At 47.1% G+C, this 22,107-nt stretch overlaps 1 protein-coding gene across 1 annotated transcript in view; it reads left to right on the forward strand.

The window, feature by feature from the left end:
• The window catches only part of IQSEC3 (IQ motif and Sec7 domain ArfGEF 3), a 106,114-nt gene that overhangs the window by 30,763 nt on the left and 53,244 nt on the right, over window positions 1-22,107 (forward strand). The window contains exon 2 of the mRNA XM_063098736.1: window positions 11,131-11,217. Coding sequence (XP_062954806.1) covers window positions 11,131-11,217 — 87 coding nt within the window. The remainder of the gene's footprint in view (window positions 1-11,130; window positions 11,218-22,107) is intronic.

A 22,107-nucleotide genomic window follows, 5' to 3' on the forward strand; every position in this document is an offset into this window, starting at 1 on the left:
TTTACCTTTATGATGTGTCTTTACATTCGCTGTTGAATTTGCTCCCCCTAAAATCCCTGCAAGATGCTATTATCCTAGGAGTTGCTATTATCCTAGTTTTACTGGTGAGAAAACAGAGGCTTTGAGAGATAAGAGACTTGCTCTTTCCACAAAGCCCATTTCAGAGTGACAGAAGAAGCATCTGCTCTATGATAATATTGGGGGACCTGATCACATCTCTCAGCATTGGACAGATCATCTAGGCAACAAGTTAACAGAGTAACCATCACGCAGAAGGAGAGAAGAAATCTAGGGTAATTAGAGGGGGGAGGGGGAGGGATGGGGGAAGGGGAGAGGCTGGACAAGGGGCATAAAGAATAATTACGATTTGTAACAATATATATGCTAGTAATACTGATTTAATCAACATATCTCAATGTTCAACCCCCCAAATATGTATAATCGATTTTGATTCAATAAATAAAATAAATTATTATTAAAAAAAGAGAGAGAGAGATAAGAGACTTGAACGAACACACAAGGGGGTCGGGGTCCATTTGTGGACAACTGGTGCACCTGGCGTAGACCCCAAAAGCTGACCTAGGTGGGGCAATGGCAAGACCTCAGGCCAGCCTCCGGGGGGGGGTGTCTTATTCTGGGTTCTGTGGACAGAGGCAGGTTGTGTCCATGGCCCCCTGCCTCACATGTGGACGAGCTGTGATGGGACGTCCTGGCAACAGCCTTGGCTTTTTGCCCCCCAGGGACCCTGTCCCGCCCGTCTGTCCCCTGCTCTCCTTCCCATCCCCTGGTGTCCAGCGGTCCATCTGCTGTGGTGGCCGTGCTCCCAGGGAGCATGGGCAGAGAGGGAGGCAGAGAGAGGGAGGGCTGTGGCCTGAAGACGAGGGACTCAGGAAGAGGCTCGAGGGCCCTGTCAGGACCAGCCTGAGACTCGGGCACGGAAGGACAAACTAGGCAACGATCCCTCTGCCTTCCGATGCCTTCTCATTACGGCTTCCTTTCCTGCTTCAGTCCAACAGGAAACTCGGCCTTGGCTAATGTGGATGTTCTCTTAGCCAGGGGCTCCCCAAGGCAGGGGCTGCAGTGATGCTTCCTTGCATACCCATGCACTGAGCAGCGACAGTGGACCAGGTGCTGAGCTAGGCACTGGGGACGCCCGGTCCGGGCTTGGTGAATAAACAGGAGCCCCTGGCCGAAAACCTTATGAAGACGAGCAATGGGCATCATCCTTGAAACCAGAACTAGCCGTGTGACTGTGAGCAAGTCCCCTACCTTGTCCGGGCCTTGGCTATCTCATCTGTAGAAAAGGGGATGATAACACACACCGTAAAGAGTTGTCATAAGAAACGAGGCAGTGCACGTGAAACGCGTGGTGTTCCGTCGACGGTCACGAGCTCAGCACGCTTCTGTCTTCTTGTCTGTGCAGTGATGAGGAAGTGTCGGTGGATATTGAGGTTTTGTGAGAACTGATAAGCTAGTGCGTGGAAAGCGCTAGAACCATGCGTGCTGCACAGTAAACACTATACAGTGCTAAGATACAATCATTTGTATTTTCCTTCCCCAATTTTATTATTTATCTATCTATCTAGTCTATCAACTAAACTCCAGAATTCACTCGAATTTCACCAGTTTTTCCCCTTACATCCTCTTTCTGTTCCAGGATCCTATCTGGGACACCACATGACAGCCAGTCGTCACATCTCTTCAGTCTCCTCTGGTCTGTGACAATCTCTGTCTCTTTTTGGTCTTTATGAACTTGACTGTTTTGAGGAGTACTGGTCAGGTATTTCGTGGACTGTCCTAAGTTAGGTTTGCTTAATGTTTTTCTCAGCTTCAAACTGGGGTTCTGGGTTTTGGAGAAGAACACCATAGAGGCTAGTGCCCTTCTGACCACAGCTCCAATTTTACTTTTAATGGGAATGAATTCTTTGGGTTCCTTTGTTTGAATTCTCCTTTGGGGTGGAGGGAAGGGAAGTATGGAACGTTGAACTTAAGCTAAGATCTGCCCAGGGGACTTAGACCATGGCCTTGGGTGGAGGAGGTGGCTGGGCTGGTCAGAGGTAGGCAGAGCAGACTTACAATTCAGCCTGAGCTAAACCCCAAGAGAAGGCAAGATGGGTTCTACAGGGAGCCCCCTGGCCAAGGCTGAAGGGCCCAAGGGGCAGGGGTGGGTGGAAGGCAGCAGGGGAAGGGCTGGAAAGCAAGCCTCCACTCTCGGACCCCGCTGGCAGAAACCCCAACAGAGACTGCAGTGTAACCCCAACAGCACTGCCAGCCAGAACCTGAGGTGCAGAAGGACCTGGGGATATTCAGGCTTATGTCGCCCATCACATGCGCCAATGCGGCCAAGTCTGGGGCCAGGTGGGACCACCAGGAGCCTACCCACAGTGCCAGGACAGAGGAGCAGCTACCAGCCCTTGGAGGAAGCTTCTGGGAAATGGAAGTAGGATCAGAAGAGTCTCCCCAGACACTGCTGTGCCAGTCTGTGACGATGTCTTGGTGGGCTTTCCTTCCTGAAACACCAGTGGTTCACCTACGCTCTCATTCTTGGTGGCTTTTGTCAGGAATTCCAAACATGCCCTGGGGCGCAGGCACAGCTGGTGGCCTGGGACCAGGTGTAGACTCTCCACTCTATCTCCACAGCTGGGTCCACCTGCACCTCCACTGTTAGGCCTCTGAGCCCTCTGGTTCCTGCCCCATCTCCTCCTTCCTTCTTTCCCTTTTCTTCAGACTGGGAAGCCCTGGGTGCTTTCCAGACAGTTCTTTAAAGTCTCTGATTTGCCACAGGAGCCCAGGCTCACGAGCAGGGGAGGCAGTGGCTGAAGACTGACCTGAGACTCTGGCCAGGAATTACTTCTCCACTCTGGGCCTGAGTTTTCTCATCTGTAAAATGAGGGGTCAGATTCAGTTATTTTCTTTATTGCCCTCTAAAAAATTTACATTAGTTGCACTAATTATTAATCTATGCTGTGTAAATTATCTATAATCTATAATCAATAATCTATTAAATTAATAAAAATGCAAGACAAAAATTACCCATGATCCATCCTGAAGTGATATCAATGTTTGTGTTGGTTTCTGACACTTTCTAGTCCTTGTCTACATACATATTCAATTTTAGTGTATTTACAGTAATATCATAAATGGGAGTTTTTATCTATTTATTTATTTGTTTAACATTTACTTGGACATATTTGTGAAGTACGGTGTGTTGTTTCTCTTTTTATGTGTGTGTCTTTTTATTGTTATTTCAATGCATGCATATGTTGCACAATGATTTACTTAGGGTAGATAGCACAGTTTTGTACCTGTTAGTCAACCCATCTTCCTCCCTCTCCATCCCCTCCTCTCCCAGCCTCTGGTGACCATGATTCTAGCCACGAGAACTTTTTTTTTTTTAGATTCCCTGTATGAGTGAGATCACGAGGTATTTGTCTTTCTGTGCCTGATTTACTTCACTTAACACGATGGTTTCCAATTCCATCCATGTTGCTGCAAATGATAGGATGTCATTTCTTTTTACAGCTGAATAGTGCTCCACTGTGTGTATATGCCCCAGTTTTTCTATCCATTCTTCAGCTGATGGGCATTTATGTAGATTCCATCTCCTGGCTGTTGTGAATAGCGTTGTGATGAACATGGGGGTGCGGGTGTGTTTTTCATATACTGCTTTCATTTCCTTTGGGTATATACCCAGTAGTGGATGTCTAGGTTGTAAGGTAGATCTATTTTTAGTTCTCTGAGGAACCTCCATACTGTTTTCCACAATGGCTGTACCAATTCACACGGCCACCAACAGCACAGGAGGGTTTCCTTTTCTCTACATCCTCAGCAGCATTTGTTATTTTCTGTCTTGTGTTGATCATAGACATTCCAAGTGGGGTGAGATGGTGTCTCATTGTGGTCTTAACTTGTATCTCCCTGACGATCAGTGATTTTGAGCATTTTTCCTATGTTTGTTGGCCATTTGTATGTCTTCTTTTGAGAAATGTCTGTTCAGGTCCTTCGCCCAATTTTCAATTGGGATATCGTTTTTTTATTGTTGAGTTGTTTGAGTTCCTTACATATTCTGGATATTAGCCCCTTATGTGATACGTAGCTTGCAAACACTCTCTCCCATTCTGTAGGTTGTCTCTTCACTTGGTTGATTGTGTCCCTTACTGTACAGATGCTTTTCAGTTTGATGTAGTCCCATTTGTATATTTTTGCTTTAGTTGCCTGTGCCTTTGTAGTCTCACTCCAAAAAGCACTGCCCACTCCCATTTAGTGTAGTGTTTCCTCTGTTTTCTTCTAGTAGTTTCATAGTTTTGAGTTTTTTTCTGGGCTCTCTATTCTGTTTCATTGGTCATTTTGTCTATTTTTATGCTAATACCATACTGTTTTGGTTACTATAGATTTATAGTATATTTTGAAGTCGAGGAGTGTGATGCCTCCAGCTTTGTTCTTTTTGTTCAAGATTGCTTGAGCAATGCTGGATCTTCTGTAGTCCTATACAAATTTTAAGATCATTTTTCTATTTCTGTGAAGAATGCCACTGGTATTTTGATAGGGATTGCATTGAATGTGTAGATTGCTTTGGATAATACGGACATCTTGATGATGTTAATTCTTCCAACCCAAGAACATGGGATATCTTTCCATTTATTTGTGCCCTCTTCAATTTTTTTCACTAATGTTTTATAGTTTTCATTGTAGAGGTCTTTCACCTCCTCAGTGAAATTTATTCCTAGGCATTTCATTTTCTGGGTAGCTGTTGTGAATGGGGTTACTTTCTTGATTTCTTCTTCAGCCATTTCATTATTGGTGTATAGGAAGGCTGTTGATTTTTGTGTGTTGATTTTGCATCCTGCCACTTTACTGAATTCATTTATTAGTTCTAGCAATTTTTTGGTGGAATCTTTAGGTCTTTCTATGTATATGATAATATCATCTGCAAATAGGAATAGTTTGATTTCCCCCTTCCCAATTTGGATGCTCCTTATTGCTTTCTCTTGACTTAATACACTGGCTAAAACTTGTAGTACTATGTTGAGTAAGAGTGGGGAAAGTGGGCATCCTTGTCTTGTTACAGATCTTAGAGGAAAAGCTTCCTATTTTTGTCCATTCAGTGTGATATCAGCTGTAGGTTTGTCATATATGGCCTTTATTGTGTTGAGGTACATTCCTTCTATACCTAATTTGTTGAGTGTTTTTATCATGAAGTCGTATTGGATTTTATCAAATGCTTTTTCTGCATCTAGTGAAATGATCATATGGTTTTTGTCTTTCATTTTGTTGGTGTGATGTATCACATTTATTGATTTGCATATGTTGAACCAACCTTGCATCCTTGGGATGAATTCCACTTGATCGTGGTGTATGATCTTTTTAATGTGTTGTTGGATTCTGTATGCTAGTACTTTGTTGAGTATCTTCATATCTGTGTTCATTAGGGATATTGGTCTGTAGTTCTTTTTTTTTTCTTGTGCCTTTTTCTGGTTTTGGTATGAGGTTAATGTTGGCCTCATAGAATGAGTTTGAAAGTATTTTCTCCTCTTCGGTTTTTTGAAAGAGTTTAAGAAGAATTGGTATTAGTTCTTCTTTAAATGTTTAGGAACATGTTTTTTAATTTCTATGTATTTGTGCAGTTTCTATTGTCCCTTTTACTGTTGATTTCTAGTTTTATTCCATTGTGGTTGGACAAAGTAGTTGATATGATATCAATTTTTAAAAATTTGTCCGGACTTGTTTTGTGACCCAACATATGGTCTATTCTAGAGAGTGTCCCATGTGCTGCTGAGAAGAATGTGTATTCTGAAGTTTTTGGATGAAATGTTCTATATATGTTCATTAGGTCCAATCATCCTGGAGTAGAAATGAATTCTGATGTTTCCTGGTTAATCTTCTGTCTGGATGGTCTGTCCTTTGCTGAAAGTAGGTGTTAAAGTCCCCAACTATTACTATGTTGGAGCCTGTTTCTCCTGTTAGGTCTAATAGTAATTGCTTTATATAACTAGGTCCTGCAAAGTTGGGTGCATATATATTTAGAATTGTTATATCCTCTTGTTGAATTGATCCCTTTATCATTATATAATGACATTCCTTATCTTTTTTTACTTTTCTTGGCTTGAAGTCTATTTTACCTGATACACAAGTATAGCTACTCTTGCTCTTTTTTGGCTTCCATTTGCATGAAATATTTTTTTCCATCCCTTCACTTTCAGACAGTCCGTGTCTTCATAGGTGAAGTGAGTTTCTGGGGAGCATATTGTTGGTTCTTGTTTTATACTCCACTGAGTCACTCTGTGCCTTTTAATTGGGTCATTTAATCCATTTGTATTTGGAGTTATTATTGATATATAGGAACTAGTTACTGCCATTTTTTCTTTTCTTTTTTTCCCCCTGGTTGTTTTGTTGATCCTTTTTTCCAATTTTACTCTCTTCTTTTCTGATTGCATGGTTTTCTCTTGCCTCTAGCGGCGTATTTTGATTTCTCACTGTTTACTTTTAGTATGTCTCATAAGTTTTTTTTTATTATGGTTACCATGTTATAGTTATAACAGATTATTTTAAACAAATAACAACTTAACTTTGATATCTAAGAAAAAAGAAGAAACCAAAGCCAACTCTGTGCTTTGTTGTCATCTCCCCCAGTTATTGACAATTTGCTGTTTCAAGTTACATCTTTTAATATTGCCTGTCTCTTCTATGGTTGTTGTATATGTTAGTGTCTTGTTAGGTTGCCCTTTAGTCTTCATACTAAGGATGTAAGCAGTTCATTCACCACTCTTACAATGTTGGAGTATTCTGAAGTCATCTGTAAACTTACTTTATTAATGAATTATGTACCTTCAAATGTTTTCTTGCTGCTCCTTAGTGTTGCCTTCTTTCAGATGGAAGGACTCCCTTTAGGGTTTGTTGTAAGGCAGGTCTAGTGTTGATGAATTACCTTAGTTTTTGTTTATGTGGGAAAGACTTTATTTCTCCTTAATATTTGAAGGTTAGTTTTGCTGGATACAGAATTCTTGGCTAACAGTGTTTTTGCTTCAGCACCCTGAATATATCATCCCATTCTCTTCTGGCATGTAAGATTTCTACTGAGAAATCCACTAAGAGACGTATTAGGACTCCATTGAATGTTACGTGTTTCTTTTCCCTTGCTGCTTTCAGTATTCTTTGTTGTTGGTTTTTGTTAATTTGATTATGATGTGCCTTGGGCTTTTCTTCCTTGAATTGAATTTAACTGGTGATCTCTGAGCTTCCTGTATCTGGATGCTGTCATATTTCTCTATACTTGGGAAATTTTCAGTCATTATTTTCTTGACTATGCTTTCTATAGCTCTTCCTTTTTCCTCTCCTTTGGGTATAGCAGTTATGCAAAGGGAATTATTTCACTTGAGGGAGTCTCTTATTTGCTGTATTTCTGTTTCATTTTTTCTTATTCTTTCTTCTTTTCGCACCTCTGATTTGAAAATTTCATATGTTCTATCTTCAAGCTCACTAATTCCTTCCTTTATTTGATTGTTTGCTATTAGAGTTTTCATCAAGTTTTTCAGTTCAGATAATGTGTTCTTTATTTTTAGAATTTCTATTTGGTTTTTAAAAATTGATTCAATTCTTTTGTCAAGTTTCTCATTCTGCTCCTGTATTGTTTTCCAGATATTACTTCTTATTTTCTATCTGTATTTTCTTGTGACTCCCTGAACATCCTTAATAGGGTTATTCTGAACTCTGTGTCAGACATTTCATAAATCTGCTGTTCCTCTGGGTCCATTGCTTGTGCCTCATTTGTTGGTGTCATATTTCTCTGTTCTTTCTCAATCTTTGAGTCTTTATGTTGATGCCTGGGCATTTGAGGAGACTGCTACCTCTTCTAGGTGTTATAGGTGTTCTTTGGTGGTGTTAGATATTTACTGGTTAATATCAGAGCTGTGTCTCTGGTCTGTGGTTTTGGTTAATTCCAAAATTGGGGAAACTTCCTGTGGGGACAAGTACTTGAGCTCTGTGGTTGCACTAAATTGCTGCCTTGCTGCTGAGTCTCTGGGGAAGGTTTTTTTGCAGCCCAGGTTTTAATTTTTGGCCTTTTAATCACTTCTAGGTCCTGTAAGGTCAGATACCCCTGGGCTGTGTGGAAATTCTGGCTCAAGACTTAGTCTTCCCAGCAAACTGCGCCCCCTGCAGTTCTGTTGCCCTGACAGTCTCTCCTAAGTGGGCTGGTGCTGATTGGAAGGCAGATCAGCTGCCCACACTGTGCCCCAGTGTTCTCCCGGTGGCCAGCCTCCCTCCTGCACTCCAAATGCTTCTCATGGGGTAGGCCATGCACGGGTCCCTTGTGATGACATACTGGCCTCTGGGTGGTTTCTTTCTTCTGATGGCTGTAGCCCTGCCTCCTCTGTGGTCCACAGGAGACCTGCCAGTAGTTCTCACTGGCCTGGGAGCAGGTGTGGTGCACTCCAAGGCCCTCTTTCACCTGCAGATTCTAGGCAATTTCATGCAAAGGCTCAGCTGCAGCTTTTGTTACCTCCTGCTCTGTGTGCTGCAGCTTCATCCCGCCTCTCACAGGGCCAGCCCTTAAGTGGCCAGAGCTCAAAATGGTCAGAGTGGGTATTTCCTCCTCTCACCGCAGCTTCTCCTGCCTTCATGAACTCTGTGGGTCTCTCCTCCTCTTCCCCCAAAGTCCAGAAGTCCCAGGTTGGGAGTCTTTGCCTTTTAACCATTGTAAATTGGTCCATTGCAAGGGAGAGTGATGCTGGGGACCGTCTATTCTTCCATCATGACGATGTCTCCCTCCCTCTTTTGGGGGGGATTTATTTTTATCATTTTCAGCTAACATTATACCAAACATTGTTTTTACTTTTCCTTTTGCTACCTCCACCCCTCTTTTTTCCTGCTCTCGTCTTGCTGAGGTAGCCAATGCTAGCACCTTAGTTTACACTTGTATAAACATAGTATGCATGTATGGAATTTGCATTTGCGTGGGGAGAGAGATTATTGTTTATTTTACAAAACTGGGACCATGCTATATACATTTCTCTACAACTTCCTTTCCTCATTTGGCCATATGTTGTGGAAATCCATCCAGGCTGAGAGACATAGTGCTAACTGACTCTTTTTAATAGTTACATCCTTCATGGTGTGGATGAAGGAGTCGCAATTTATTCACCTATTCTCTGATTGATAGGGACTCAGGTTGTTTCCAGTTGTCCCTCTCCCACTAAAAATGGTGCTGCCATAAACATTTTCTACCTTTATGAACAGGTACTTGCATTTCTGCAAGTATAAAATCCCAGAGGTAGGATTGCTGGATCAGAAGACATGTGCATTTTTTTTAAATTCCCAAAAACAGCTGTAAAAATTCACCTCTGCTCAGATAATGGATGAGGCCCCTCTCCCCAGATGCTCACCAGCACTTGGAATTAGCAGTCTTTTAAATGTTTTTAATGTTTGCCAGTCTGATGGATAAGAAATGGCATCTCTGTGTGTTGCTTTAATTTGCATTTCCCTGTTTACTAGTAAGGTGGAATAGCTTTATATCTATTTATTGTCTTCTTGGAATCAATCATAACCTTCACCCATTTTTCCTACTGGGTTTGTCTTTACGTCGTGAATTTGTTGGAGCTCAGCGTAGGGTATTAACTCTTGTATATGTTGCAAATATATTTTCCCAGGCTACCTTTGTCTTTTGACTTATTAGGGTATCTTTTTCCATACAAGGTGTTTTTTATTTATGTAGTCAGCTATGTTTATCCTTAATAAATTTTTAGTTTCCTGTGTTGTTTTTAAAATCTCCCCAATACAAAGCCATATCCCTAAGTTTCCTTCTGAATATTTCCTTGTTTTATTTTTTTCTCATTGAAACATATAATCTCTCCAGAATCTATTTTTGTGAAATTAAGGTAGGGTCCAAGTTGTTTTCTTCCTTGAGAATAGCCAAACTCAGCATGTCCAGGCTAGGGGCCCCCCAAGGGGTACCTGGGAGGTGGCTGCCAAAACTGGGGCAAGGAGGTCTGAGAAGTGCTATGGACTCCCTGCCCCCAATCACAGAGCTATTCTGCTTTTGCTCTTTTACAAAATGGGCTTTCAGTAAAGATTTGGTTCTGAAGCTAAAGGAAATTTGGAAATCCCTTTCAGATGATCTCTGGGGATCCTTCCAGGTCTGGCAGTCTCTGACTCCATAATGCCCAGGACGGAGATTGCTTATTAAGGGAGAGAGGGCAAGGAGTCACCTTAACTTCATCCAAATGTAATTTCAATATTAAATCCCACATTGGCTCAAAGTGAATATTAGAATCACAGCATTTTAGAGGTGGATGGGCCCTGGGAAATCATTTAGTCTAGTGCCTCTTCATCCTAGCTGCCTTTAGAATTACCTGAGAACTTTAAAAAAGTCCTGGTGCCCTGGACCCGTGCCAGACCACACGAATCAGATTCCCTATGAGGTAGGCATCAGTATTTTTAAAAATGTCCTGGTGATTCTAATATGCAACTAGGGTCGAGCACCTCTTGTCTAGTTCAACTCCCTCATTTCATTAGTAAATAAATTGAGACCCAGTATTACACAGCTGGCTAGATGTTGAGTTGGGACTAGAACCCAGATCTCCCACTCCTGGGTTGGCTTTTTCACCTACATCAAATAAATGTCTCATCAAGCCCTATACGTTGGATTTTGGGCTGGTAACACTGAAGTCTCTGTATGAATGCTTTATATCCTTGCATATGACCAGCTGAAAAATGTTCGCTACATGCAATTCTGTGCATCCCAGATGAATAGACCTAGTGCTGCCTTGCAGGACCTCAGTGGGGAGCAAGGTCATAAAGAACTAACTATGATGAAAGATAGAGCAGGATAAACGGGAAAGTCATGGGTGAGAGCCCACAGGCTGCAGGGCTGGGGGTGCAGAAGAAGGAAGAGTGAGCCAACCAAGGAGGTCAGGGAGGCTCTGCGCAGGAGGTGGTGTCTGAATTGGGCCTAGTGGGTGACTGAAAAAGACTCTTATGGGCAGAGAGTCAGTGCGGCGCTCTTGTCTGGAGCAGTGCTACACAGGGGCTCAAAGGTGGGGGGGGAAGGCTGCAGGGCAGAGCTGCCGGAGTGTCCGGCGGAGCTGGCCCAGCCTGTCCCTGCCGCTCTCACCCGTCCCTCCGATCTGCCCGCAGGAGCGAGACCGTGCTGCACCAGTTCTGCTGCCCCGCCGCCGCGGACGCCGAGCAGAAGCCCGCCCGTGCTGACCTGGCCGCCCACAGGTGGGTCGCTGGACCTCCTCCCTTCCCCAAGCCCACTTCCCTTCCTCCTGCAGCAAAGCTCAGGCCTGCGCTGTGCGGCCTCCGCCTCTCCAGCCCTGTGTAGTTTGCTCTGTTCTTACCTCTTTCCTCATACTTTCATTTCTCCTCGCTTCCACCGGACCCCAGTTGAGCCATTCCCAACTTTTAAGGTCATTAAATCCTATTGTTCAAACCCTTGATGCTGCTTCCTACATGGCCCACGTGAAATGTACTTGTTGTAAACATCAAGGGAAATTAATTCGGTTATGTATACATTAAATATACCTCACACGACAGGGCGTCCGGCACTCAGAGGGCTGCTCAACCAGTCCAGAGCCCGACCTTTCTCTCATCTCAGGACTTACAGTTTTCTTTCTGATCTGTCTCCTTCCATAGAGGAGCCAAGGTGGCTGACTTTAAACTGAAGGCTTTCTCCACCCGCAGCCTGGGGAGCAAAGGGCGTGTGGAAAGGTCACCGGTGGAGGCACCACCCCAGCCTTCTCCTCGCTGTCTCTGGGTTATGCACACCGCTCTCTTCCTGTCCCCACCCGCTCTGGCCATCCCTCTGCCCTCCATCTGTGTGTGCTGTCAGTCTCTGTCACTTTGTTCTGTCTCTTTTCCGCCAATCGTTCCGTCTCAGTTCTGCACATTTCTCTTTTCTTGACTTGTTCTGTACTTCACTTGGACTCTGCCCTGAAATTTGCCCATTTCCAGTCTCCTGTAGAAGGAATGAGTTTGGGCAAGTTATTTAACTCCCCCGGGCCTCAGTTTCCTCGTCTGTGTAATGAGGGGTGGGTCTACCTAGAAAGTAGCATTTACATGTAATCTCATGCAACCTCTCAACAGCTCGGTGGGGCAGACGAGGCCGCTCATTAGCCCTCACTTAGGTGAGAGCAGAGTAAGGACCAGAGAGGCAGGGCCTTGTCCACGGTCCCACAGCAGGGCCACTGCCTACACTTGAAGTGGGGGTACCTCACTCCTAATGCTCCCCATTTTCAGGTTTAAGATTCAACAATTTTATGATCTTTCCCCCCTTTATTTCTTGGAAAATAACCAGATAGTAATCAGAAGTGGTAGCTATTGACCTCGGGGTACAGAAAACCACCCCCTGGAAGCCATTGCTACTTGTTTTCCCTTAAAGGGCCATCACTGGAGGCCAAAAGAAGAGGCAGGACTCTGAGGAGGAGGCTCTGGGAGGTGGGCCCAAAAGAGGGGGCACCCCTTGGAGATCCTTAAACCCAGGGCATGGGGCTCCTGAGGCCTCCCTTGGAGGACAGGAGGCAGAAGGGGAAGGCCACGTGCTGCGCTGTGCTTCGGTGGCCTGTGCCCCAAGGGCTGGCCAGGCGTGAAGACAGACAAGGCCCTCTACTACCCTCGAGGAGCTCCCCACAGTGGGGCATTAGGATGCCCCCAGAGTGAAAACGGCCCACCTGGAAATTAAAAGAAAGAGAAGTGGAAACAGTAAGAGAGACAAGGACAGAGGACAGAGTGGGACTTCAGGAGGCATGGGGTGGCGTGGGAGCAAGACACCAAGGGGCTGTCCCTGTTCAGACCCATGGCCACGTCTCCTTCCTAGAAACTTCTATCCTTGCCTGGGGGAGGAGAGGAGAGAGAAGCTGTCCATCCACCTCCCACGCCATCAGCTGCACCCCGTCCAGTGCGCAGCTGACTGACATGAGCCAGGCACAGGGCTTGGGTGAGGATGGGCCGCACACACCTCAGAATGCTCCCTGGGGTTTGCCATGGTCCCCCCTCGTGCCCACTTGTACCCCCATGCCCTCGTGTGCCAGCACTCTCTGTCTGTGGGAAGGGGTGGGAGAGAGTGCCAGCCACTTGCAGGAGGGTAGGTGTTTGGGGGATAGCAGAGAGGGTCACTGCTGCCTCACAGGAGCCAGGGTGCCAAGGGAATAGGATTCTTTTCCAAGGGTTGGGATGGATGGTAGGAAATCCATGATCTTAGTTTCCAAAAGGTCTGTTTTCTGCTTCCCCTTGGACATGCAGGGGCTAGGTTTGGGGGGCTGGAGGAGATCTGGGGAAGGAGGGTGTGAGCTGGGAGATTTTCTCGAGTGCTGGCTGAGGGAGGGCCTGTCAGCACCGCACACTGCGGGCCTCCCCTCTGTGTGGGGGGCAAGGTGATGCCCAGGATGGTCCAGGGCTTCAGCTGCCGTCTGTCTCTATTTCCTAGTTATTCCAGATTGTCCTGTCTGTCTGTCTGGTTTGTAGTTTTCTAGAGCCTGTTTTTGTCTGTGTGTCTGTCTGGTGTCAGTTTCTTGGCTTCTGCAGGAGGAGGCCCTTGGATGTTTTCTGGACAGCCTAGCAGTGAGTGTGTCAGTTTGTCTGTCTGCTTTTGGCTTCTCAGGGGAATTCCATGCTAAGACAAGTTTTCTCCCACCAACATCCTTGGAAGATTCTCAACATCCCTGCTCCCAATCCCATGAATGACCCCCTTCCTAACCTTCGGCCTCGCGCCTAGACCAGGTGTCCCACCTCCAGATAGCGTAGCCCAAGCTTCCTGTCAAGTTCCCCTAGAAGAAGGCGTCAGGGTCAGAGACCAGGCTGGGGACCAGCACAGGGTGGGTGGGCCACGAGCCCCAGGAGAATCGTGGCCTCCACTGAGGGCTTCTAGGGATAAGCCAGTTGGTCTCTACAGGAGACCCCAATAAGGAATCCAGAACCAGTCAGTCGGATCTAAGGGCCTTTGGTGTGTCCCCTCACCTTCTTCCTCCATACTCTGGCTGAGGCCGGTGGAGGACCAAGGTCAGCACAAGTTTGTGGTGTCCCCCCGCTGCTCCCACTCCAGCTACAGGGCTGAGCAGGGGTCTCTTTACTTGAGCGGCTGGGCCCGTCCCCTGCGGGCTGATCAGAGATACGGAGGAGCTGCTTCAGCCGGAGAGGAACTCTCAGCCCAGAGGAAGCTCTGCTCTCTGCAGAGACACCAGGGCCAGGAGAAATCCTCACCCTCCCCAAGAGGCAGGGCAGACTCAGCCCTACAGGGCCAGGACAGCCTTCCCTGGTCACCTGTGGAGGAGCAGTTGAGTTGAGGACTGGAGTCAGAAGATTTTCTGTCTTGGGGCCTGGAGCCTGCCAGGGAGCGACACTCCCAGGAAACTGAGCAAGTGTAGAACTGGGTGTCTGAGGGGGAAGCCAAGGGGTGGGCATGGGAGCTGGGTGCAATGGAGCAGCCATGGGGCTGGCAAAGGCCTCCGAGGCTGGACGGCCAGGTAGAGTGATCATGGGCTCCACTGTGCCTTTTCTCCACATAGCACTAGGAAAACAACCTGTGCCCATGGGGTAATCAGGCCCTCGGGAGGGAGGGGGTGCCCGCCCCCCAGCAGCTGGCCAGGGGACAGCAACTGCACGCCAGCCTCTTTCTCCGCAGAGGCCCCTTCCCCACCTCCTCCCTGCTGCTCGCTGATGACAGGGCTTTATTCTGGGGAACTGAATAGGCCAGTAATTGCAGCCTACTTTCCATCCCAAGGGCTCCCTCCCGCTCAGGCTCTCAGTGACATTCGCAACAATGACCTGGGAGCTGGCCAGCCGCCTCCCAGTGCTGAGCAGAATTGCAGCCCATTTGTCTCCGTGGGTGGTAATGGGGCCCAGATGAGGAAGACTGGCTTCTATTAGGGTAATGGGAGGGGGCGGGGCTCAGGACAGGAGGCGCTGGGGAGGAGCCGCAGAACAACCCCTAGCCCTGGGGAGGAGGGACCTGGGGGCCGCGGGCAGACCTGACCGACTCACTCCTTCCTTCTCACGCCAGGAGGGAAGAGACACCGATGTGTATCGAACACGCCAGGGACGCTGTGCTAAGCACTCCCAAAATACTTCATCTCACCTAATTCTGTGAGATAGATGTGATTCCCACTTACAGATAAGGAATCCAGAATGGGGAGAGGTTAGGTATCTTGACGGAAGGAAGAATCGCTGCTGATCTATTCTGGAGCTGGAAGGTGAACCAAGTTCTTTTTTTCTTTAAAGATGACCTGTAAGGGGATCTTAACCCTTGACTTGGTGTTGACCGGCCATCCCTATATAGGGATCCGAACCCGTGGCCTTGGTATTATCAGCAGCACATTCTCCCAAGTGAGCCACGGGCTGGCCCTTGAACCCAGTTCTAACTCCAAAACACAACCTCTTTCTACAGAGCTGCTGGGTAGGATTTTTTTTAAAGAGCTCAAGAGAAATCCTTCTAGCCATTTTATTTGATCTTAAATAACATCTATTTTTGCTGATTATAAGGTATACGTGCTAGTTGTTGGAAATGGGGAAAATACAGAAATATAAAGAAGAAAATAAAAACCGAATCCAGTCCTATAGAATTAACCACTGTTTATGTTTTAGTGTGCCACCTTCCAGTGCTTTATTTTTCTATGCACTGGGTTTTTCGTTCCCCTTTCATTAAAGATTTTGTAGCCCACATTTCCCACTTGGAGTTCTGCATCCATTTCGAGAGCCTCCTGCCCTAACCAGTCCCTCGGGCCCCCACCCCTGCCCTCATGGCACCTGTGGCTCAATCCGTTACATCATTGCTAACCAGACTGCAGAGAGGTGTTTGCAGCATGGCTGGGGGCTGTGCCTGAGGCTCATACGGTGAGGCTTGGTACCCTGGAGGAAGGGACACCCTTCTAAGAGTGGCTGTCAGGGAGAGCCCTACAGAGGCACAGCTGGAGGTCAGCCCGCCTCTCTTCGCCTCTCCTCCCTGTGATCAATGGGCCGGCCAGTGTTTACTGGGTGATTACAGAGCAATTAAATTCTCAATCGATACAGTTTAGTCTTCAAACAGTGGGGGCTGGGAGCTTCAGCGTCACGTGCCTTCTCTGCCGGTCACATCCGAAGCTCAGGCTGCTGGGAAACCTGCCCCCCCCCCCCCGCAGGGTGGCTGAGTGGGTCACTCTGGTTGTATTAGCTGTGTCCTCTCTTCCCTAGAGAAGTGTAGAAAAGCCCCAGGCTTCCCTCCCAGGCCCCATGGGGCAGCCCGCTGCACCTCCCTGGCCCCCAGCTCTGGGGTCTCTGCATCGTCACACCAGGAGGTGGCAGAGGAGGCCCAAAGAAGTTTTCTTTGTCTCCTTCGGGGTTCAGCGTTGTCTTTCAGGGAGTGGGCTTTGGAGAGGTTGGGATTGTGTGATGGAACCCAAGAAGCTGTGAAAATCCCCACGATGCCCTGCCATAGCTGGTAGCACCGTGCCTGCCAGCCAGGCCCCAGTGGGATTCCTGGGTCTGGTGTGGTGCAGGACAGAACCCGGACAGAAGTCGCGAGCGGTGCGGGTGGAGGAGGGTTTGCTCCTTCTCATGTGTCATGGGTCTTCTGAGGATCTCTGTGGAGTTACAGCAGAATCCAAAGGGGCTGGGCTCCATGCCCGAGGGTGACCACAATGAAGATGGCAGAAGAATTTGGTCTCAGAGCTAAGGAAATCTGTCCCCTGATGAACTGTGTGACCTTCCTCTTACCTCTGTGCTTTTGCCCTACCTGTGTCTTCCCTGCCAGATTCAGAGGCACAAACCCAAAATAGATGTCAGAGTAGTCTGACAGATTGGAGGAAAGGTATTAGAATATTCCAGAGAGTATGAGGAAAATTGCCTTGTCATGACTTTTGACTTTCTGTTTGGGGACTCTCCCCAGCTGGGATGTGACACTTGTGTTTGGAGTCAACTGTTTGCCCAAGCCAATTTCCTTGTGTAATTTCCCTCCCTCATCTCGAGCCATCCGCTAAGCCTAGCCTCTTGGCGCGTCCTAGGTTGTCACCAGAGGGTACTTAGGAAATGTGTCCAGGGTGCTGTGCCAGGGGCTGTGCAGCGCGAGTGAGCCCTCCAAGAGCTGCTAGTTAAGACAACTTCCCGTCAGCATCATGTTTACAGATGACTAGAGAGAATTCCTCCCAAGTCTGTAGTCCTGTTTTATACCAACCCCCGCCCTGTGAGGGAGGGAGAGTGAATATTGAGCAATTGCTATGTGCTATACAAATATTATCTGATTTAATCCTCAGAAGAAGCTCATGAAATATTATTATTCCAATTTTACAGACGAAGAAACTGAGGATCAGAGATGATGAATGCCCTGTCCAAGGGACAAATAGCTGGAAAGAACAGAGCTAGGACTTGCGCCAAGTGTCTGTTGCAGCCTCTGATCACTGGAGTCAGATGACAACAGAGGGGAGGTGTCAAGAATTGACATGAAGGTGAGACAGGAAGTGGCTGCTTAGGGCTAGCTCCCTGCACAGAGCCTGCTTTGCTGTCAGGGACTGGGATGGCTGGGCCTTGCTTGCCTGCCGGCCCCTTTGCCCCGCAAGGCTGTTTGCAGACTCCAGGCCGCGTTAGGTGAATGCGTCAGAACAACCAAACTGACAGGAGAATCTTTTTAGGGACAGAAAAATCCGACTCTAGCCTTTATTAGTTAAAGAAATAAACATACATAAAGATAATGCCTCCAGAACGACAAGGTGAAAGACACCATCCTCGAGGAATATCTGACTTTCTCTGCCGGGTCGACATCCATTAACACAGTTTCGTCCAGTTTTCTGGGAAACGTTCTGGTTTCACTTTCTGAAAACTCTTGTCACATCTTTCGAGTGTTCTTTTCTCGTTGCCCGAGGAGCAGCTTGCCTCTGCAGGCCTGCAGAAGCTTCCCACCCTACTGTTTCCTGTGCTTTTGTTTTGTTTTCTCTGCTAACAGGTCATCTGTACTCATTCATTTATCTTTTAACATGACCTCAAAAATAATTTACAGATCCAATAAGTGTATCTGATGTATGACAAAAAGGGTTTTAAATTTGTTTCATCAAGTCCAAGGAGAAGGAATTGTCTATAGCAAGAGCGATTTAATCAGATCAGGCATTCTTAGGACTTATTGCCTTTGAGAAGCCTTGGAATGGATTATGAGAAGAGGTTTTTAGAGATTTCTTTTGTGATGACTGAAAAAACAAAACAGGAAAGACAGCTGTCTGTGAAGGAAGACTGGAGTGTGTGGCTGTCTCCAGGGGGAGTCGAGAAAAAAGGTCTGTTGACTTAGAAGCACAAGACGTGGCAGAAAGCCAGCGGCTGAGGCCCAGCAGGAGGAGGAGGTGCCTTGCCCAAGGTTCCTGGCTGGTGGAGGGCAGCCCAGGCTGGAGCTTTTCACACCAGACTTAGACAAGGCCCTCCCCTTCTCTAGGCCTCAGTTTCCTCCACTATGTAGCACGAGGAGGTGCACTGTCTAATCCCCAAAGCCCCTCTAACAGGGATTCTATAAGAAGGCACTCTCCTTTGGCCAGAGACAGGGCATAGGTGTGACAAGGCCAGGACCATTTACAGAGCAAAGCACAGGCCAAGTGTCGGATACCAATGGCCAAACCCAAGAGGCTGATGGCGCACAGTGTTGGAACCAGTATGTGCACATGTCAGGAAAGCAGAGCGGTCGTTAGGCCAATGCACCGGGGTTTTCTTTCTACATTTACTGTTAAAACAACATTTTTATAACACAGAAATTTGAAAAGGGAGGAAAAGCTTTGCCTTGCTCATAACCCCACAGCCCTCTCACAACCAATCCCTCGTGTTGTCGCTGTTCCCCGTGTGTATTGGGCCGTGTGGGCTGGATGCTGGGGTGTGCCTTGGACGCCGCCGGGAAGAGCCTGGTCACACTTCCCTCCCTCCATGCTCTCAGCCTTTGTCCTTGACTTGGAGGCAGCTTCCTTCACTCCAGAAACAGAAATCACGGGAAACAGGGGCCTAGGGGGAAGGTTGGTCACAGCCGCGACGACTATGGTCACAGCCGCGACGACTAGCCTCTGTGCAGCGTTTTCCGGGCTACACAGCCCCTTCTACCCTTTCACTCACTTGATTCTCACAAGGGTGCTCACCTCTGCCTTTGGGAAGGGCCAGACAAGATCAGCAGCTTGTTCAAGGTCACAGAGGTAAATGCTGGAGGAGACCGAGACCAGAGCCCATGCAAAGAGAGGGTGGAAACTGAGTAGCGACTCCAACCTGCTTCCTCCTTGCTCCTGTTTGAGTGTGTCACCTTGGTCAGCTCTAGGTGCCACCACCCACACAGACTGGTGGGATCTTGGTGAGTTCACCATATTCTGTGTCTACACTGAAGCTTTGAATGCTTGGAGAATCACTTAGACTTCCCTGAGGTCCTCAGAGTCCAGGAGAACTGACTCACCAGAAACAGATTCATAAGAAACTGATATATCATATTAGTATGAATGTACTAATTCATAATGAGAAATTATCTTGGTGACAGGATACTCGTGTTTACTGGTTAGTAAAGAACTAAAAACTATGAGAGTCCCAGGGGCTGGCCAGTTAGCTCAGTTGGTTAGAGAGCGGTGCTGGTAACTCCAGGGCCCAGAGTCCCAGCCCTGTACTGGCCAGCTGCCAAAAAACGAATAAACAACATATGAGGGTCCCCTCTTCTCTTCAGGGGCAGAGGAATGGGCACCAGCTGTTTTTTGTGGATTCTCTTCTAGGTTGGGAAGAGACAGAGAGGTGAGGGAGTGATGCAGTGCCCTGGACGAGGGGATGAACTCAGGAAGACTTCGAGCAAGCACTGTCATGTAGCACAGTTGAGAGCACAGACTAGAATAATTCAAATCCAAGTTCAAGTCCCAGCTTGGCCACTTAGAAACTCTGTGATCTTGGTTAAATTACCCAAGCTTTCCAATCCTCAGTTTACTCATCTGTAAAATGGGACTAGCAGCAGCACTTGCCTGTTAGAATGTTTGGGAGGATTCAATGAGATGATGCACGGAAAGGCGTCTGGCATATAGTAAGGAATCAATAAATGCTACCTGTTTTAAAGCTGCCTTTTCGAGAGCAGAGAGGGAGAAAGGCAAGATCTAGGATCTAGAAACTCTGGTATGACTGGTAAATGTTTAGAAAGATGGGCCTACTGTTTCAGGGGATGGGCCCCAGTGGCAGAGCCCCTGGTATGGCAAGCAGGGCGTTCGCTGAGCTGTGCTCCTCAGGAACAGGTCTGGTCCCTCCTTTGGGATAGCAGCAATGGCGTGGAGGAGGAAGATATTTCTGTTCAAGCCCAGCCCATGACATATGGAGTGTTGGCTGGAAAGAGCCCAATATGAGAGAGAGAGAGAGAGAGAGAGAGAGAGAGAGAGAGAGACCATGAGAACTGAGGGGCCAATTTGTGGAAGAGGTCAAAGAAGCTGAAGGCCCAGATGAATGCCAATCAAGTTGGGCCAGCAGGCTCAGAGAGGAGATTTTCTAGACATCAGGGCAGGAGAGAAAATGATTTACCCCAGCACCAGGCTTTCAGGCAAAGGCTGGATGGGATTAAGAGCAGAGGCATTTTATCAGGAAAATCTTCTTGCCAGCCGACAGTTAGACTGTTCTCCTGGGAGGAGAAGGCAGTTTAACCCCCACAGGGAAAGGTTTATGGCCTGTCACTGCCCCTTACCCCACCACATGGAGTGCTCCCCAAGCTGGGATCACTGGGGCTTCTTCCCAAAGCCAGTGTGTTCTGCAGGGACAGTGAACAGATGTCACATTGTCACTCTGCAGCAGCCTAGCATTGTCCCTTCCTCCTAAACACTTTTAGAGATGACCCATGAAACCTACAAGGCACATAGGAAACAGCATGGCCAATCCGATACTGTCAGCTTGTGAGTGGTTTCTACTGCAGGAGGAAAGATTGAAGCTAGACATCAGGAAGGACTTCCAGTAGAAAAGCTAAAGATAAGGAAGGTAACCGTAGGGAAACAGAGAATCTTGCTCCATGGTAACTAGATCAATGTCCACAGTAATGTTCTACCCTAACTGGTAATTCTGCCATTTCCATCTCTTGGGTCACAAGACTCCTGTTTTCAGCAAGCCACGCCTGGTCTCCACAGGCACCTGTAGGCCATCAAAGTCCTCTCCCTTGGCGTGTGGTGAAATTGAGCCCGTGAGGAGCTGTTGTTCTCTGGAAATAGCTCAGGACCAAAGAAACATCTGCTCTGCTGGGGTGACCTGGCTTGAAACAGGAGGAAGATGGAATGAGGGGACTTTATAGCTAAGAGAATACAAACCCCTCAGGCATGGTCTCATGCCCTGCCTCTGGGACGGGCTATGTGCACACAAGGTTTGTGTAGGTCACCACAACGGGCCTCTGTGAGGGACCCAAGAAGGACAAGACAAGGTTCCTGCTCTCCAGGGAATGATCAGCTGATGCACCACGGCTGGGGAAGATTGACAGGCCCAGATTAGGGAGGGAAACTCCCATCTATTGAGCATCAAGTGGTTCCAAGGCTATGTGTACATTACGTTATTAATGCTCCCAGAAAAATGAAGAAACAGGTTCAGAGAGGTTGAGGAACCAGCCAGTGCCACCCAGCTAGTGAGTGGCGGGCTTTTAACTACAGTCAGTCTATATGGTTCTGAATCTCACACTCTGCCTTCCAGCCCTTGTTCCCTGTGGGTAAGCTTCTCTCAGCTTCACCTCTAGCTCAGAGCTCTCAAAATTATGCCACACAGAAAAGTCCAATACTTCTCCATTTAAGGACCTCTAGCATGAGACACCAAGAACATAAAAATACTAGTATTTCAGGTTAAAGGACTGTTCTTTATTTTGAAATTGCAGCCTTTCTATTTTTCATGTTCTTTTATATATTACAGGGAAAGGAGTGGTGATTTTGCTTTTTATTTTCTAATTTGACAAAATGAAACATTGAAAATCCTAAAAAAGAAAATCATAGTTGCTAGTTATATAGGGCTTACTAGGCATTTTAAGGTATTACTCCTTTAATTCCCAGGACAACTCCTTTCATAGAGAGGACAGCGAGGCACAGAGAGGTTAAGTCACTTGCCCAAGGCCACACAGCAGGCAAATGGCAGAGCCAGCATTCAAACCCAGGTGGTCGGCCACCGAGCCTACACTTGTAACTGCAGCGATACTGCCCCTAATTA

The sequence above is a fragment of the Cynocephalus volans genome, chromosome 1 (assembly GCF_027409185.1).
Source record: "Cynocephalus volans isolate mCynVol1 chromosome 1, mCynVol1.pri, whole genome shotgun sequence".
Classification (NCBI taxonomy): domain Eukaryota; kingdom Metazoa; phylum Chordata; class Mammalia; order Dermoptera; family Cynocephalidae; genus Cynocephalus; species Cynocephalus volans.